This window comes from Chlorocebus sabaeus, chromosome 21, assembly GCF_047675955.1.
Source record: "Chlorocebus sabaeus isolate Y175 chromosome 21, mChlSab1.0.hap1, whole genome shotgun sequence".
Taxonomy (NCBI): domain Eukaryota; kingdom Metazoa; phylum Chordata; class Mammalia; order Primates; family Cercopithecidae; genus Chlorocebus; species Chlorocebus sabaeus.
The window spans coordinates 28,562,459-28,582,021 of NC_132924.1; the positions used below are offsets into that span (position 1 = coordinate 28,562,459).

The 19,563-nt window shown below is 40.6% G+C and overlaps 1 protein-coding gene across 14 annotated transcripts in view; it reads right to left on the reverse strand.

Moving 5' to 3' along the window:
- Positions 1–19,563, reverse strand: part of BBS9 (Bardet-Biedl syndrome 9) — a 557,785-nt gene that overhangs the window by 435,451 nt on the left and 102,771 nt on the right. For 13 of the 14 annotated variants that reach the window (XM_073008978.1, XM_073008977.1, XM_007981645.3 and 10 more), the window contains one exon: positions 15,918–16,031. The exons of the other annotated variant lie outside the window; for it this stretch is intronic. In XM_073008978.1, coding sequence (XP_072865079.1) covers positions 15,918–16,031 — 114 coding nt within the window. The remainder of the gene's footprint in view (positions 1–15,917; positions 16,032–19,563) is intronic. 14 annotated transcript variants of the gene reach the window in all.

Consider the following 19,563-nt stretch of genomic DNA (forward strand, 5'->3'; position numbering starts at 1 on the left):
GTTTAATGGAACAAAAGTCATTTACAAGCATTATTCCAAGTATATAGACTGAAAAAGTAACCTGAAAAGCAAGTTAGAAAGAATAAGTAGAAAGCTTATGTGCGGTTCAAGAGGTCTTTCCCAGAATACAAAATGTGCACAGTTTTTACATTATTCTATGTATTTTTGCCATCTTAAAGGAAAGACAAGTTTTGATTTCAAGTGCACGAACTGCAGGTGAAATGTATCCATCACTAAATATTTAGGAATATCTTATAATATGCCACTTTTCCTATTTGCCGCTTGACCCAAATCACACAGGTTTTTTTCTGTCTTCTAGTAAATCCATATGTTTTTAATTAATACAAAATAAAGACCAATATTGAATAAATTATTCAACTGACTTCAAGCTATATGCATATAAAGTAAAGGCTTTTCCATTTAACATTTATTGTCATATCTTGCTTGCATCCCATTATACAGCACCAGACTTGACATGATAAATATACTTTTTTACTGGTTGGGCCCTTAAGGTGGTAAGATGGCTAAATTCCAGAAACTGTAAAATTACTCTAAAATTACTCAAGTTGGAACATTCTGGATTATATTCTACTGTACACATATATGTTTTCAGTGGTTGCGTTTGGGAGGTGGCGCTCAATCATTTACTTTTTTTTTTTTACCGGTCCATATGTTTTAAATACGCCTCTGTGAACAAGACTTTTATAACAAAGATATACACATCCTCATGTGAAGAGTACTGAAAGTGAGGAAAAGATAAAGTAAAAATCCTGACTTAGATTATTTCAAGTTTCAATCTCTTCTGTAAATAAATTGAGGCATGCTCCCAATTTTAAATATCTATGCATACCAAGCCTAAAATCATGACAAATGGTTTTGCAAAGCATTCAATTAAATTCAATTACAACAAATCCTCAAAATACAAACAAATATTTCAAGCAATTATCCCCACACAATGTACCAGAATGAGGCTGCATTCAGCCCAGGACAGAGCGCATCCTTTAACTGCTTAGGCCCTGCGTTCTCCAATCCACATACACACCTGAGAGCACACTCTCAAATCGCCACTGCTGGCCTCTCCTGTCAGTTCTAAGGTAGTACCACAGGGAGGTTCTAGGAGAGAAAGTGAAACCAAAAGCAAGGTGGATATTTACAGTTTTTGGCCACCCAGCACCTATTTCACTCTCTTTTGTTAATGCTATAGAACCGAGTTAAAGGTGACCCCTTTATATATTGACCCCATGTTGTTTACTTCTTCATTCAGACTGACCATTAACTCAAAGCCCACGGATACCAAATTCAAATTGTTATATCAATTGCTTTAAACATAGCCCAAATAACGATATTTTCAGCCATTTACAGAGTGCCTGTTTTGCAAACCCTGAAAAACTTTACCCAACATGCACTAGCTATAGGTAAAACAAACCCTGAGCATGTAAAAGACTGTATATTGCTGCTGCCCTCCCCAGTCTTGCTTCTCGGCAACCTGGACACCTAAGCCCCCCTCTGAGTCCTCTTTACCCAGAAAGCTCCCCTGACCTCTGCCCCTTCTGGGTGGAGGACACCTCACTCTCTCTGGAAGGTCTCTCACAGTAAGGGACCTCCTCTTGCATGCAATCTTGCCAAAGCACCACGCAAATAAAGCTTATTGTGTTCTACTGCCATCTGATAGCCATGTCTTTTTTCTTGATCACCCCCAAAATCATCCGATTCACCACAGTTAATTATTCACTGACATTCCTCTGAAAATCCACCCCTCTCCCCTCTCCACTCTTACTCTTAGTGGTAAGAGGAGTTCCCACACCTGTGGCTCAGGCTCAAGTTTAATCACATTCCTTTGGTGGCAGTGATTGGTTGAGAGATGGCCCAACCAGAGCCTATGAGTTGGAAACAGACTTCTGTTGAGCCTTCTTGGAGGAAGGAAGACCCTCTTTTACATGGATTAGAATGTGACAAGTAAAGATTTAAAGCTGCTATAGCCATCATGTAACCAGGAGGAAATAGCCTATCTAAGGAAATGGAAACAAGAGATGAAAAGAGAGAACCCAGATCTGATTACAGAGAAGGCTCAAGTGACATTAGCCAGTCAACTTTCTATTCCTGCTTAAGCCAACTGTCAGTTGCAACCAAGGGAGTCTTCAGTTTTACCAAAGACAAGGTTGGAAAGAGAACAAAAGTACATCTAAATCCACATGAAAAAGCAGAATTATGGCCTCTGCAGGAAATGGGAGGTTTGGGTTTTTGATGGTAACATTTAACTCTTGAGTTGTGTGTCACCAGGTAAGCTCAAAATATAAATATTCCCATGTATTCTCTACTAAAAATACAAAAAGTTATCCAGGCGTGGTGGCGGGCGCCTGTGGACCCAGCTGCTCAGGAGGTTGAGGCAAGAGAATGGCATGAACCTGGGAGGTGGAGCTTGCAGTGAGCCAAGATTGAGCCACTGCACTCCAGCCTGGGCAACAGAGCGAGACTCAGTCCCAAAAAAAAAAAAAAAAAAAAAAAAAAAAAAAAAAAAAAAAAAAAATTCCCCATGTAAAACAAAGCTCTGTAATCAAGAAAAGAAACTTTTTAAAGGAAAGCAAAGAAGTTTAAGACGTTGATAAAGATAAAAATTGAAGAAAGAGCCAGTCACGGTGGCTCATACCAATACTCCCAGCACTTTGGGAGGCCTAGGCAGGCATATTGGCTGAACCCAAGGCTTCAAGACCAGCCTGGGCAACATAGTGAGATCCTGTATCTATTTTTTTTTTTTTTCTTAAGACAGAGTCTCACTCTGTCACCCAGGCTGGAGTGCAGTGGCTTGATCTCAGCTCACTGCAGCCTCTGCCTCCCAGGTTCAAGCGATTCTCCTGCCTCAGCCTCCTGAGCAGCTGGGACTACAGGCACATGCCACCATGCCCAGCTAATTTTTGTATTTTTAGTAGAGATGGGGTTTCACCATGTTGGCCAGGATGGTCTCAATCTCCTGACCTCGTGATCCGCCCACCTCAGTCTCCCAAAGTGCTGGGATTACAGGCGTAAGCCACCACACCCAGCCTCTATTTTTTTTTTAATTTAAAAAGAAAATTGAAGAAAGAACCAGATGGTGGTATAATGGTGATAATTTCTAATAAAGTATTTCTTTTCCTTTTCTTTTTTTTTTCCAAAGGGTCTGACTTTTAATCTCATGAAGTATTAAATAGGCTTTTTCCCATAAACCACATATTTATTATGAAAAGAAGGCAATAATTCAACAGGGCTATAAAGCACAAATTATACGATGAGAAACAATGTTTTAAATTATAGGCACATCATAATTAAAACAACATAATTTTTAAAATAAAAATGGTGGCCAGGCACGGTGGCTCACGCCTGCAAACCCAGCACTTTGGGAGGCCGAGGCGGCCGGATCACAAGGTCAAGAGATCGAGACCATCCTGGCTAACACAGTGAAACCCCGTCTCTACTAAAAATACAAAACATTAGCCGGGTGTGGTGGCGGGCACCTGTGGTCCCAGCTACTTGGGAGGCTGAGGCAGGAGAATGGCGTGAATCCGGGAGGCGGAGCTTGCAGTGAGCTGAGATCGTGCCACTGCACTCCAGCCTCGGTGACAGAGCGAGACTCCATCTCAAAAAATAAAAAAATAAAATAAATAAAAATAAAAATGGGGCCAGGCACAAAGGCTCATGCCTGTAATCCTAGTGCTCTGAGAGGCTGAGGCAGGCAGATCGCTTGAGTCCAGGAGTTTGAGACCAGCCTGGGCAATATGGCAAAACCCCATCTCTACAAAAAATACAAATAGCCAGGCATGGTAGCGCACACCTGTAGTCCCAGCTACTCAGGAGGCTGAGGTAGGAGGACTGTTTGAACTCAGGAGGCAGAAGTTGCAGTGAGCTGAGATCGTACCACTGCACTCCAGCCTGGGTGACAAAGCTAGACTCTGTCTCTAAAATAAATAAAATAAAATAAAAGTAAAAATGTATTCAAGTTAAATTTTTTCAGCAAAATACTATCTATGAAAGGCATTTGATTTACCAGATTAAGATTTCACCATGTGTTCTCAAAGACTTCTCCTGCCTTATAAAACATTTTCCCTTCTGGTTATGGCCTTAATTGCACCTAACCTTCATCACACCCAAACCCTTTACAAAGCACCTTTCCTTTGGGATTTCCATTTCTTCTCTATGGATTCCTCATTCCAGGGCAACATGACCAATGTTCCCACCCTTCTGTTAAAATTATTCTCCCTAAAATCACCAATGACTTGCAAATGACGAAATCCAACATTTTCTTTCCAATATTCCAGCTGCTTAACCTCTCAATTCTTGAGTCCTTCAGTGCCTCTTGGAATCTCTCCCTTCCCTCTCCTTCCATGACACCATGTTCTTCTGCCTCTAAATTGATATTCATTAATCTCTGTGCTAGTTCATCTTCCTATCCCTACCCTTAAATGTGTCATTCTCAACAAACATAGTCATAGTACTCTTGAAGAGTACTATATCCTTCTCCATTAAAGATCAGCTGGTAGCTAAAGAAGATAATTGACCCTTACTGAGGGCTTTATGCTACAAGTTAAAAAGTCAATTTAGTAGCCTGAAAATAGCAAGGTTTTTTAAAGCAAAGTATTTTTTTAAGTACTATAAAGTCTGAAAAGTAATCTTCTTGAGAGGACAAACTATCCCAGAAGGAATCTGAATGGTTCAACCTTTGGGCAACAAAGGCTAAAGACCATACTGAAAACCATAAAGTTGAAACTGGGAATTACTAATCTCTGGATTAAAGAGGATAAAAATGAAGGGCTGGAATAAAAAAGGTAACAGTACACTCCCCACTCTCATTTACTCCCCTTGCCCCACACACACACACACACACACACACACACACACACACACACACACATTCACTCACCTACAGGGAGCTGCTCTAAATCCCAGGGCATCATTTTGTACATATTCATCTCGATCACGATTTACCTCATTATAATATAGTTAACTCTTCATCTTTATTACCCCTAGATTGTGAGCTACTTGAGAACATAAACTTTTTTCTTTCTTTTCTTTTTCTTTTTTTTTTTTTTTTTTTTTTTTTGAGACAGAGTCTCGCTCTGTCACCAAGACTGCAGTGCAATGATGTAATCTCAGCTCACTGCAACCTCCACCTCCCAGGTTCAAGGGATGTCTCCTGTCTCGGCCTCCCAAGTAGCTGGGATTACAGGAACCCACCACTGCGCCCAGCTAATTTTTTGTATTTTTAGTAGAGATGGGGTTTCACCATGTTGGCCAGGCTGGTCTCGAACTCCTGACCTCAAGTCTCCGCCCACCTCAGCCTTCCAAAGTGCTGGGATTACAGGCGTGAGCCACTGTGCCCAGCTCATAAACTGTCTTTTCTTTATCTGTCTATTCCAAGAAAACTAACACAGTGCTTGGGCACTCAGAATTCTTAGTAAATATGCATTGAATGAATGGAAGGGATGGACAGATGGAGGGACCAAGAGAGATGATGTAAGGGAGGAACAACACACCAGACTTGCTTCAGTCCCTGAAAGTGCCCAAGCACCTACAACAAACCAACAATTCCTTCCCAGTGTCCCTGTTACACACTTGAAAGATTCCTATGTATTATAAGGTTCATCATCTTCTCACAGCCCAAGGCAAATCTGAGGTAACTGAGGACTTTGGATCAGTTACTACAGGGACTCCAAATCAGACTATGAATGAAGGAAATTCTAGCTCAAATATCTTGATACTACATAGACTACAAGACGTATCTTATTTTGGCTGGGCGCGGTGGCTCATGTCTGTAATCCCAGCCGTTTGGGAGGCCGAGGCAGGCAGATCATGAGGTCAGGAGATCGAGACCATCCTGGCTAACATGGTGAAACCCCATCTCTACTGAAAATACAAAACAAAATTAGCCAGGCGTGGTGGCGGGCGCCTGTAGTCCCAGCTACTCAGGAGGCTGAGGCAGGAGAATGGCGTGAACCCGGGAGGCGGAGCTTGCAGTGAGCAGTGATCGTGCCACTGCACTCCAGCCTGGGCGACAGAGCGAGACTACATCTCAAAAAAAAAAAAAAAAAAAAAGAAGAAGTATCTTATTTTACTAAGTTAAGTATATGCAGCTGTTGACCTTAAAACAATATTTTTTTCTTCATTCTACCACTGGCTTTCTGTCAATCAATATTAATGCTGTCCTTTTCCAAATATTATTTTGAAATGGAAAGTTTGTCTTTTTTTTTTTTTTTTTTGAGACGGAGTCTCGCTCTGTCGCCCAGGCTGGAGTGCAGTGGCGCGATCTCGGCTCACTGCAAGCTCCACCTCCTGGGTTCAAGTCATTCTCTTGCCTCAGCCTCCCGAGTAGCTGGGACTACAGGCACCCGCCACCACGCCCAGCTAATTTTTTGTATTTTTAGTAGAGACGGGATTTCACCGTGTTAGCCAGGATGGTCTCGATCTCCTGACCTTGTGATCCACCAGCCTCAGCCTCCCAAAGTGTGGGGATTATAGGCATGAGTCACTGTGCCCGGTCAAGTTTGTCTTAACTAGGTAAAATACCATGTTAACAACCACTGGAAATTTTAGTAACACAACGAAACAAAAATAAGAGAAAATCTGGCAAAAATATCATTTTGTTCTTTTTTTCAAAAACAAGTAGCATTCAAATTACCAAAACAAATAAATTCCACCAATATTACTAACATATCTTAAATCTATTAAAATCTACCTTTTCAAAATTGATTTAATGTATGTCCTAACTGTAACTTGTTTGTCTGTGTTTATTTTGCAAGCATTAATTTGTTAAGAGCATGAAAAACAAAGATAAACTAATATTTTATTAGCATCCACAATCACATATTCCTTCAAAAAAGCAGCTTAGATTTAAATTTTAAAAAACAACAAACATTTTTAACTTCAAACACACTTCCCCTCTGCAAAAATAAATAAATAAAAGCCCAATACAACCAATTAATATTACAATTTTTGAAGGAACTTTAAAATTTTTTTGTACTTTTCTTACAAACCAAAACACCAACCAGAAAAATAAAACTGAAAAAGCAAGCATATGACCCAGAAGCTGCTTAACATATTTCCCACAATCTGTGAAGAATCAAAGATACACACTTAACTTTAGCTAAACCAAACTATACTCCATTCTGATAGGATAGTTTTTTCTGGGGAGGAGGCAAATTCACTCACAGCCCAATCAAGGAGGCAGTTTAGTGTGACTAACACCAGAAACTTCCAGATGCAGAGAAGTTGGGTAGGAATCCTCCCTCCACCACTCACAGTTACTTTTTCAACCTGTAAAGTTCTTAGAACATTGCCTGATACAAAATAAGCATTTTGCAGACATAGGGCTATAGCACACCTCTAGATCACTGCAGCTTAGCATTACCTGGAATATTACTGGAAATTCAGAATTTAAGGTCCAATTTCAGACTTACAAGAGTCAAAATCTGCATTTTAATCATGATCCCCTTATAATTCAAATGTAACTTAAAAGTTTTAAAAAGTTAAAAGGTTGAGAAGCACAGCTAGAAAGCACTTTTATATTACATTCTGTCATCTGTTATAACTGGCTTTTAAAAACCCACTCTATTGTGCAACTCGAAGAAGTTAACATTTATTTTTAATAAAAGGCAAATCATTATCATGGGATCAACATTCCTCCATTAGTGATTTCTTGCCATACCTTATTCTAAGGCAGCAGCAACTAAGGCCAAAAGTTATAGAGGACTGCCATCTAGTGTTAGTTCATTTTGATGCACACACAAAATATTGCACCCCTCTTCTCCCACTGCCTTTCCATACTTTAAATAGCACATTTGCTTAAAACAGTGTTGGGCTTTAGTTTTGTTTAATTCCTTTATTGAGACATGATCACCAAACAATAATTCCATAAGATGCCATATGAAATAGAGGAAAGTAGAAAACAAGGATTTTTAGGTTTCTTTTTTAAATAAGATCAACTACAGGGAAGTTTTCCAATTAAAAGAATCACCCACTCCCTCCTAGAAAGGTGCACATTAAATACACATTAAAGACATCAAGCTTAGAAAGTGGTTTTCTTATGAAATGTACAAGTCTTGGAGTCTTACTTTCTTCTTCCTAAGTTCTATACTTTTTACAATTTATTTATACAGTATTTAAGGAAGAAAGCTACTTTCATATTGGAAAAAAACATTTTACAAGTGTCTGACTTAATAACTCAACCTCTCCACTCTATCCTAAGGAAATAATCAGAAATGTAGATAAAGATTTATGTAAAAAGATGTTCATTCATAGCTTTGTCAGAAGCGTCGGAACCAGAGTGACTCCATCTTGAATAGGGCCTGGGTAAAATGAGGCTGAGATCTACAGGGCCGCATTCCCAGAAGGTTAGACATTCTAAGTCACAGGGTAAGACAGGAGGTTGGCACAAAGTACAGGTCACAAAGACCTTACTGATAAAACAGTATGTGGTAAAGAAGTCGGCCAAAACCCACCAAAACCAAGATGGCGACCAAAGTGACCTCTGGTTGACCTCACTACTCATTATCGCTAATTATAATACATTAGCATGCTAAAAGACACTCCCACCAGTGCCATGACAATTTACAAATGCCATGGCAACATCAGGGAGTTACACTGTATGGTCTAAAAAGGGGAGGAAACCTCAGTTCTGGGGAAATTGCCCATCCTTTTCCTGGAAAACTTATGAATAATCCATCCCTTGTTTAGTATATAACCAATAAATAATCATAAAATAGCCAATCAGCAGCCCTCAGGGCTGCTCTGCCAATGGAGTAGCCATTCTTTTATTCCTTTAGTTTGTTAATAAACTTGCTGTCACTTTACTCTATGAACTTACCCTGAATTCTTTCTTGTTTGAGATCCAACAATCCTGTCTGGGGATCTGGATCAGGACCCCTTTCCAGTAACATTTTCCTGGCCAACCATGAAATAACAGTATGATGGAGACTACTGACCCTAAGGATATAAACTGCAGAACCCACTGGCTGACTTTAGAGGCCCAACTTAGAAGATTTAAAGTCTCTCCTAAGACGGAATGGGTTAAAGGGCCCTCTTAAAAAAAGGTGAGGATTCTTGACAAACGGGTTCGACACCCAACTTAGGAAGGTTAGAGTCCTTCTTAAGATTTAGGGGGTTAGAGGCCCCTCTCAGTAAAATCCCTTTTGGTTAAAAATGAATTTGGCATTATGGGATGTTAACCACTATTCTCTTTGGATTAATCTGCCTTGCACTCTGCTGATGGCTGTGGGTTACAGGATTAGGCACGTACAGGATCACCAGACATGGGGAGCTTTTCTTTCTCACCAAAAGGGGAAACTTGAAAGCTGACGGGACTGCTGGAAAAGATCCCTTAGCGACTGACAAGCAACCACCTGAACTTTTGTTTAGTGTCACTGCAATGGGTGGGTCTTTCTCTGGCTTCCCTGAGCTCCTCATCTTCCCACCCCACTGCAGGCAATGCTTTTCTCCCTTCCCTTTCCTCTCTCTCTGTGTGCAAGCTGCTTGTAGGAATGGTAAAAATCACTACCTCTTGCAATGTTTTAATTAATGAGAAAAAGGATTTGTGAGGCTGGTCTTAAGCTATAAGACCATAAAAGGAGTACCTCCTTATGACACATAAGCCGGATGTTCAAGCCAGCCCAGCAAACTAGTCAGTTACAAACTTTGCTGCAGGTTCCTGAAACAAACAAACAAAAAAACTGGATGAAGTTTCCTTCTTGTCTTGGTTTATGTCCTTGGGAGCTTGACCTTTTAAGTACATGGCAGTACTTTCTCTTGTTCTCAGCCATCTGGAGGACAGGAATTTTGGAGTTTATGTCAGAGCTAGCTCTAAAAATTATCTCAAGCAGTTAAAAGCCTTTGCAAGCTCAAAACTGACTGCTCTAGGCTCCTTCTGGGAAGGGCAATGGAAACTGTCCAATGCTGTAGCTTCGTAACTAAGGCTTATCGGTTTCACCTGTGAGGTTACTTTTGGTAAAGTTCAAAAGCCAGAAATATTGCCTGTTTGGCCTGGTTAAAGTAGAGTAACAAGAGGCTTATAAGGAATTCTTTTAAAGGACACTATGGTTAAGTAAGTCAGCTTACTTAAAAGCAGATATCCAAGTTATATGTACATTTTAAAGGCCTTTATGTTTTTTTTCCTCTTCCTGGATTGTGTTTTTCTGGAAAAGGGGATTGTGTCTTTTCTTGTCAGTCAACTGAATTGTTTTTCTCCATTTTGTCTTCTTGACACTCTTGATGCACACGAGAGGACCTAAGATAATATCTAACAGCTTGGGACACCTTAGGAAGAACGGAGGAGGTACTGCAGACCCCATTTTGGGAGGGGAAAAAAAGGACTTCTGTTTCCCTCATGGAACCCCAAGAATTGAAAATACATAGATCCCTCTCACATTTTTTACTTTTGGGGGTATTAGAAATTACTTCACATTATGAGAGATTTCATGTGTAATAACTAGGTGGGAAATACACTTTGGGGGATAGCTAATGGAAGTTATGGGGGGACACTCAGCTTTTTCCATGCTTGGATCAGAGAAGCATGCTCCTGGCCACCTAGAAGGTATGAAAATGTCCCCATCCCCTACTGAGAGATAAGACTCCCATGGGAGATGGGCTGATACCCATCCCTTTTTTGGGATCCAGGATCTGGTATAAAAATGGAATCCTTAATTTTGGGGGATCTGTTTCGCCTTCCACCTATACCTATTTATTAGGGCTAGAAACTGAATGCTTTAAAGGGAAACTTAGAAACTGGCAAATGAAAAATCTTACAACTACTGGATCTTCTTTTGTCTGTGTATTTATATGTGTTGTGTGTGTGTTATGTTTATACATATATATATAAGTTCGGATTAATTGGTTTAAAAATAATAAGCACTTAAATATTGTTTAAAAAAATTAAGACTATAATGCCTTTTAGTTCACGTGACTTAAGTAATCTTTGGGAAATAAAAACACAGTTTTAAAGATTATTAGTAAAATAAAGACATTTGGTCTAAATTAGGCAGGTCAGATATTAGGTTTGATAAATGCTTTAAGGTCATAAACTGCTTCTTTGACTCTTGAAAATTGTTCAACTTAACTACTGTGGAGCCATTAGATTTTAAGTAAGGCCTGGGGACATGTGGAGTTAGCCACATCCCCTAACTAACATGAAAGAGTCAGACATTATCTGCACTTCGGTCTGGTGCCCTAGGCTCCACACTTGGTACATAATTAAAATCATGTACTCACCAGGTTTTTCACCAAAAGTTAAGTTTCTAAGAGTTAACAGTGTAACATGTAATTGAGACTACTAGAGAAGCAGTTTTACATGCAAGGTATGTAAGGAAAATGAAATGTGCTATTGAAAAAGGATTATAAGAAGGCATGGGAATGTGGATTTTTTTCTTTTTGCCTACTTTAGAAGGTTAAGGGATTATTTTTTGTTTTGTTTTGTTTTGTTTTGTTTTGTTTGAAACGGAGTCTCGCTCTGTCACCCAGGCTGGAGTGCAGCGGTGCGATCTCGGCTCACTGCAAGCTCCACCTCCCAGGTTCACGCCATTCTCCCTCCTCAGCTTCCCGGGTAGCTGGGACTACAGGCACCCGCCACTACACTCAGCTAATTTTGTTTTTGTATTTTTAGTAGAGACGGGGTTTCACCATGTTAGCCACTATGGTCTTGATCTCCTGACCTCATGATCCGCCCGCCTCGGCCTCCCAAAGTGCTGGGATTACACGCGTTAGCCACTGCGCCCAGCCAAGGACTGTTTTAAGTTAGATGGGAAAAAGCCAAAGGTTTGAATAAGTTGTGGAAGGTCGGTGAAGAATTAATCTTGTAAAAGACATTCTGTGCGTGAACATATTGGCTAAAGTTAAAGGTGTATTATTCTGTTTTTCCATAAATTGAACACTGGAATAAAAGCACAACAGGTTTTTCTTAAAGCACTGATCTGCTTTCTAACAACAACAAAAAAAAAGGTGTAAAGGGTTATATACAAGGTTTATAAGAATCTTATGATCAAACTAATTAAAATTGGATCGTTTCGTCCATAAGGTTTTATTAAGAATTGGGTTTGACATCAATAATGTACTAATGCAAAGATGAAAACTGGCTTTCTGTCTCAACCAGGATTTTCAAGTTATATTAAAAATAATAAAAGATTTGGCTGAGCATGGTGCCTCATGCCTGTAATCCCAGCACTTTGGGATTTCCAGGTATAAAGAAGTATATAGAAATGTCTCACCTATTACTCTCTAGAGGTTTGCTAGGGCTATTAGGTTCAATTTCTCGTATTAGAAATGTCTTGCCTATCCTTTAGTCCCATCTGCTGGAGGCTCCTTGCACCCTTCTTGCACTTCGTCCACTCTGGCAGCTCCCCTGGAGGAGATCTAAGTCCCTCTTGGCACCGGCATGCTGGTACAAATCCCATGGCAGGATCCGCCCTAAGCCATATGAGGTGAGCACGGAATGACAGATAGGACCCACTCACTCCACACAGCAGTAGTGCTTAGTACCACTCACACAAGCAGCACCACAAGTAGGAGTGCTTGTAATCATTCACACGCACATTCAGCCCCTGAATATCGCAAGCAGCAAGGAAATACTTTGTCGCCTTTATGATGCGTCTTACCTTGCTCTGTGCACAGAGTTAACCTGGTTGCCGCAGTATGTGATGATCCTTTCCCCCAGGTCGCCAGCCAGTTTCTTTCTGCATTGCTGAGAGTCTGGTTTTATTCGTCACACCGGGTGGGTCCCCAGTCTGTCACCCTTAGGCTACCGCAACAAGGCAGTGGGACATGTCTCCCCACAAGAGGCAACCGGAGACCCGTTCTCCAGGGGAGACCACCAGATTGTTACAAACAAATGCTTGTTCCTCTGTGCCGAAAAGAAGAATTAGCGCTCAGATAAAGAATTTTCTCGGCTTGGCGCAGTGGCTCACACCTGTAATCCTAGCACTTTGGAAGGCTGAGGCGGGAGGATCACGAGGTCAGGAGATTGAGACCATCCTGGCCAACATGGTGAAACCCCGTCTCTACTAAAAATACAAAAATTAGCTGGGCGTAATGGCATATGCCTGTAATCCCAGCTACTCGGGAGGCTGAGGTAGAAGAATTGCTTGAACCTGGGAGTCGGAGGTTGCAGTGAGCCAAGATCACACCACTGCACTCCAGCCTGATGACCGAGCAAGACTCTGTCTCAAAAACAAAAAAGAATTTTCAAAGCAAGGTAATTTTATATCTATAGAAGGGTGCGACTCGCAGATGGAGCAATGGCAGGAATACACCTGAACAAGGGAGAGGAAGGGATTCTTATTCCTCACGCAGGTAGCCCCTACTGCTGTGTTGTTCCCCTATTGGCTAGGATTGGACTGCACAGTCTAAGCTAATTCTGACTGGCTATTTTAAAGAGAATAGGCGTATGAGCCAGAGTGGCAGGGTGAGCAGTTTGGTGGGAAAGATGGTTATGGAACAGGTAACTAAAGGTGACTTAGGTCAGAGCAGGCAACCAGGGTGACTGAGGTCAAAGCAGGTGACCAGGATAAATCAGGACAGAGCAGGTGACCAGAGGAACAGATGTAAACTACTGATTAAAACTGGTGGAAAAGGCTATTTACTGAAACTACAAGGAAGTTAAACTTTAAAATGGAGGTCAAAGAACTGAACATACTGACAGACTGATTCTTTGAAGAGAAATTTAGAACTCACTGTATCCAACAGGGTTAACTTGATCTGATAACAAAATTAAAAGTACACTGCAATCTGTATAATAGCAGTCCCCAACCTTTTTGCCATCAAGGACCAGTTTTGTGGAACCACAGACCAGGAAGGGGGAAGACTCGGCACATTACATTTATTGTGCACTTTATTTCTATTATTATTACATTGTAATATATAATGAAATTATCGTACAACTCAACACAACGTAGGATCAGTAGAAGCCCTGATCTTGTTTTCCTGCAACTAGATCGTCCCATCTCGGCATGATGGGAGGCAAGGACAGATGATCAGGCATTAGATTTGCATAAGAGCACACAACCTAGATCCCTTGCATGCACAGTTCACAATAGAGTGTGTGCTCCTGTGAGAATCTAATGCACCCGGATCTGACAGGAGGTGGAGCTCAGGCTAATGCAAGCAATGGGGAGTGACCGTAAATACAGATGAAGCTTTGCTCTCTCACCTCCTGCTGTGCAACTCAGTTCCTAACAGGTCATGGACCACTACACGTCTGTAGCTCGGGGTCTGGGGACCCCCGCTATATAACATTTGATGTGATCTAAAGAACCACTGTTACGCTATCAAAAAACACTTTTATTTGGCCAAAGCACTTTTTTCTCATGTCATAATTTTTTTTATGATGTATGGAATTTAGCAATTTGCTTCTTGGAGATTCGGTAGGGGAAAGTGAATTGAAAATAGCTAATTAAACAAGGGAGGCCTAGGTTCCCAAATCAGGTCAGACATTTTTTCAAAGAACAGTAAAAATCAGTTCTAAAAGCTGAGGAAGCACTTCACTGACAGACTCTCCTCTCATCTAAATTTCTCTCTTCATCTTACTTTAGATACCTCCTTATTGTTCAAGTAATCCAAACATTCCTGTTACTCGAGCAGTCCTCCCACCTAACCAGGGGTTTTGTTTCATATCACTTCAGTTATGCAAAATATTTATTTGCACATCAACACCAAAAATATCCCTGACGCTGCTTAGTATACTCAAATTCAACTATTCCTTGTCTTTGGATGTATTAATACAAAATAACTGAGTTCACACAAACGAATCATACTTCCAAAATAAAGTCATTTTCTCATGTTGCTAAGGAAAAATATAATCCAACAGCTAAACAATAAACTCATAAAACATGAGTTCAGAAAGAGCTAAGATATTATAAAATCCCTAGTTACATGCTCTGCTAGTGGCACAGGAACAGATACATACACACAGAGTCACACAATCACATGGGTAAGTGTCACCACCTGGTTTCCTATCCTCAATCCAGCACCACCAGCTCCTCTACCACCCTGTCATGGTGCAGGGAGAAAAGGTGGTTTGGAAATAAGAGCCCTCCCATGCCAACAGCAAGAGTGTACACAAGCAAGCACCAAGCCCTGGTGATTCTGGAAGCTCTGAGACTGAATGGACACAATGAGGGTGGCCTTTGTGCTAATTAGAAAAAGACACCCCTCTGCCAAGGTGGGAGGAACCCAGTCTCACTGAGCCAGTACTAGATAAAGGTGATGTCTTTGTGAAACAGAAAAATCACCCCTTCCTCTGGGTAGGTTTACTCCAAGCCAGAAAGCATGGCTTGATGAGCAAGATCAAGTCTGTATTTCAGCCCCACATCCCCCGCTCTTCCAGCTGCCCTGTGCAGAAACAACCCACACAACCCTGTGCAGCAGCCCTGGATATGGGTAGAGTGGAGAGAGGTGTTTGCAGCTTTATCCTGCCTGTAGCAGGTAGAGCAATGACTTCTCATCAATGAGGTCAACCATTTTTTCCACTGAGAGAGACAGTCAGGTACCACAGTTCCAACACACACAAAAAAAGCTCAGTTTCAGTCAGCTTATACATAAAAGAGAACATCTGTAGAAAAGGCAGTTTTAGAAATGTTTCTATAGACAACATAAAAATGTGCTGGTTATATAAAAATCAAAGACATCCAATGTTTAAAGTTTTCTTTTTTTATTACTTTGATTGGGTATTTGGTCTCCCATCCGAGTAGTAACCAGGCCCGACCCTGATTAGCTTCCAAGATCAGACAAGATCAGGCACGTTCAGGGTAGTATGGCCATAGACTCGCTTGGGCATTTGGATACAAAGGTTTCAATAAAATGTCTATTTTAACTCTTTCTAAGAGTCAAACCACTTAATCCTCTGTTTTATATGACCAAATATTCTAAATCTGTCACTTGAAAGAGCATACTCACGATTAAAAGTAAATTACCTTTTATACCACCAAATGATCCATAGGTCATATTGCAGGCTGTTCTCTGAAGATTATGTTCATACATCAATTTCATCTGATATTGGTTCCCATGTTCCACATTACCCAAAGTTCCTAAGGAAAAAAAAAGGATTACTTTCTATTTGTGTACACTAAAAAGCTTAATTTGTTCTCATCCACTACTCCAATTCTAAGTAATTCAATTTTAGGGAAATTATAATGGCAAAGCACTAAAATATTATGTATTGTGAAAAATTAGCATACTGATGACACAGAAAGCCAGTACAGTTAAAACAATTTACATCTCAGCTAAACTACACCATAAGACAAAATACTACCCTGGAGGACATTTTATATTCTATTTTTATTAGACAGATTATATCTGAGTAAAGTGTAATTATTTAAATAACAACAAAACCCTCTAATTTCAGCTCTGAAATAAATAAGTTATCTGCATTTATAAATACTAATAGAGCAAAGAAATGACTCAAAGTGTCTAAGAAAAAAAAAATCCCCAATACTTTCAAGCAATTAATGTTCCTGCCCCAACTTTCAAAATACTCAAGCCCCTAATTATATTCCAATTAACTGAGAAATTTTCTAAGCTTCCCTCAAGAAGTAAATAGGAAATTTTTTTTCTTCTTTTTTTTTTAAGATGGAGTCTCATACTGTCGCGCAGGCTGGAGTGCAGTGGCGCGATCTCAGCTCACTGCAAGCTCCACCTCCCTGGTTCACGCCATTCTCCTGGCTCAGCCTCCCAAACAGCTGGGACTACAGGTGCCTGCCACCACAACTGGCTAATTTTTTGTATTTTTAGTAGAGACGGGGTTTCAACGTGTTAGCCAGGATGGTCTCGACCTCCTGACCTTGTGATCCGCCTGCCTCAGCCTCCCAAAGTGCTGGAATTACAGGCATGAGCCATCACACCTGGCCAGAAAATGTTTTTTATTTGAAGTCTGCCAAGAAGAATCTCCTTTCAAACACAGAAAAATACTCTGCATTTAATAGACTGCATGTGCTTCACTTTCTAGTTCTTTCCAAATGAGAAAAGAGTATTTGTCTGTATTTTATAGATATAGAGCAAGAATATTATGATTAAAAGATGTGTTAGAAAGCAAAAGGATTCAGAAAGCAACTTTCTCCATAAAGAATCATCATTCGTTAATTCAAAATGTAAAAGTTAAGGAAAAGTTTAAATTATCATAAAGCAAATGCAATAGTCCTCAAACTGGGTAGTACTCAATCACTAAAAACATCTAAATATATATGTATGTGTACTTATTTATTTATAAATTTATATAAGAGCATTTATTTGTTTTGGGTTTGTTTATCCAGAAGAATTTACCAACATACACTGAGATTGTAAGAATATATTTTTACTTCCATTTTAGAATAGAAGCACCTTAAGTTCAAACAAAATTTACAGAAATTTCCCCAAAATCACACAGTATTCAAGGTAGAGAACTGAGTATTCAAACCAGACCTTTAGAACCTAAACCAAATCTTTAGAACCAGGCACTATGTATTGTATCCTGCTGCCCAGTTGTCCACCATTTAACAACTTTCAGGGAACGTGGTCCTCGCACTCTGTAAAGATTTTACTCTCCATGGATCCTGTCAATGACAATTTCCCCAAAGAAAACAGTTTCAAGAATATGTTTTCCACTGCAGAGTACCAGAATACACCACCTCAAACAGGACTCTTTGGCATATGGATTATTTTGAGCTAAAGGCCATGGGAACTAGCCAGAAAAGCTCTAAAAACAGGTCATCATTTAAAAAAGAAATCTCCATTTATTAAAAAAAAGTCTCCCTCCCTTGTATCAGGAAGAGGAGTACCCTTAGCTCTTTTCAATGGAGAAGGCCTCAACTTAAATCACCGTAACAAACTTTACTAAGCAACCCTTGTTTACCACACTTTTTCTGGTCACCTTCCCATAATTTGCCTTCTGTGTAAAGAAGCCCAAAACTCATTTTCTTTCATTTCACCTAAAATGCTATGTTAGCCCAAGGTCCAACTACCCTTTTGAGTCACTCGTTATGGAATACTCCCATGTGTATATGAGCAATGCATATGTTAATAAATTTCTGCTTGTTTTTCCTCTTGCTAATTAGTCTTTGGCCAGTCTAATTTATAAAGCCCCAGCTGGAGAGCCTAAGATGAGTAAAGATTTTTTTTCCCCTCCCTTTTGCCTTTCTCAGCCTGGCCAATCATAGTAGCTGACATTCAGCCAATCATAGGCAGCCAAATGATCAGACCATGTTCAAGCAAAGTAAATGCTGAGCTGCCAGGAATTAAGCTGTTTCTGTACCTCACTTGCATTGCCTATCCATAAATGTTGCCTGCTCATGTTGAAGAACAGAGCACTCTGAACCTCCTCTGGTGGTTGTGAGGGCTGCCCAACACCTGAGGTATTCTTTGCTCAATTAAAGTCCGTTAAATTTAAATTGCCTTGGCCGGGCGCGGTGGCTCAAGCCTGTAATCCCAGCACTTTGGGAGGCCGAGACGGGCGGATCACGAGGTCAGGAGATCAAGACCATCCTGGCTAACCCGGTGAAACCCCGTCTCTACTAAAAAAATACAAAAATCTAGCCGGGCGAGGTGGCGGGCACCTGTAGTCCCAGCTACTTGGGAGTCTCGAGGCAGGAGAATGGCGTGAACCCGGGAGGCGGAGCTTGCAGTGAGCTGAGATCCGGCCACTGCACTCCAGCCTGGGCGACAGAGCGAAACTCCGCCTCAAAAAATAAATAAATAAATAAATAAATAAATAAATAAATTGCCTTAAGTTTGTCTTTTAATACTCAAAAGAGGAAAAATCATCAGGGGAGGATTTCTTGAAGGAGAATCATTTCTACTCAGTTCCATGTTCCATGCCCCCCTACAAGTGGTTAATTAACAGTAGTTTTTTGTTTTGTTTTGTTTTGTTTTTTTGGAGACAGAGTCTCACTCTGTTGCCCAGGATGGAGTTCAGTGGCTCTATTTCCACACACTGCACTCTGACTCCTGGGTTCAAGCGATTCTCCTGCCTCAGTCTCCCGAGTAGCTGGGATTACAGGCGCCCGCCACCACACCCGGCTAATTTTTGTATTTTTAGTTGAGACAGGGGTTCCCCATGTTGGCCAGGCTGGTCTCAAACTCCTAACCTCAGGTGATCCACCCACCTCTGCCTCCCAAAGTGCTGGGATTATAGGCGTGAGCCACCGCGCCTGGCCAACAATAGATTTTATACACCAATAGAATAAGAAACAAAGATAAAGGCTTAAATTTGCCTGCTGACCTTGTTGGAGGATGAAGGCTTTCTGGATTCTAAATGGTAGTAAAATCAGTGAGGTGCCAGGAAGCTGAGGAGGAATCACAACCAAACCAGCCACATGGGTGAGGGAAACACATACGGTATTAACCTGAAAAGAGTTCTAGCCTCCAAGAAACCAGAAAAAGCAGCTCCAGGAGTCACCTGGTTTATCCCTACAGAAATTGCAAATTCATTCTGAACTATTAAATCAAGGTTAGCCTAAAGCTGCCTCCTTACATATTTTAAGTTCAGCCTAAAAGTTTCATCTGTACATAGTGAACTATAACATTAATGGAGGTGTAAACAGACTGTAACCTTCCCTTGTGCCAATCATCGAGTTTTGGTCAAAGGTG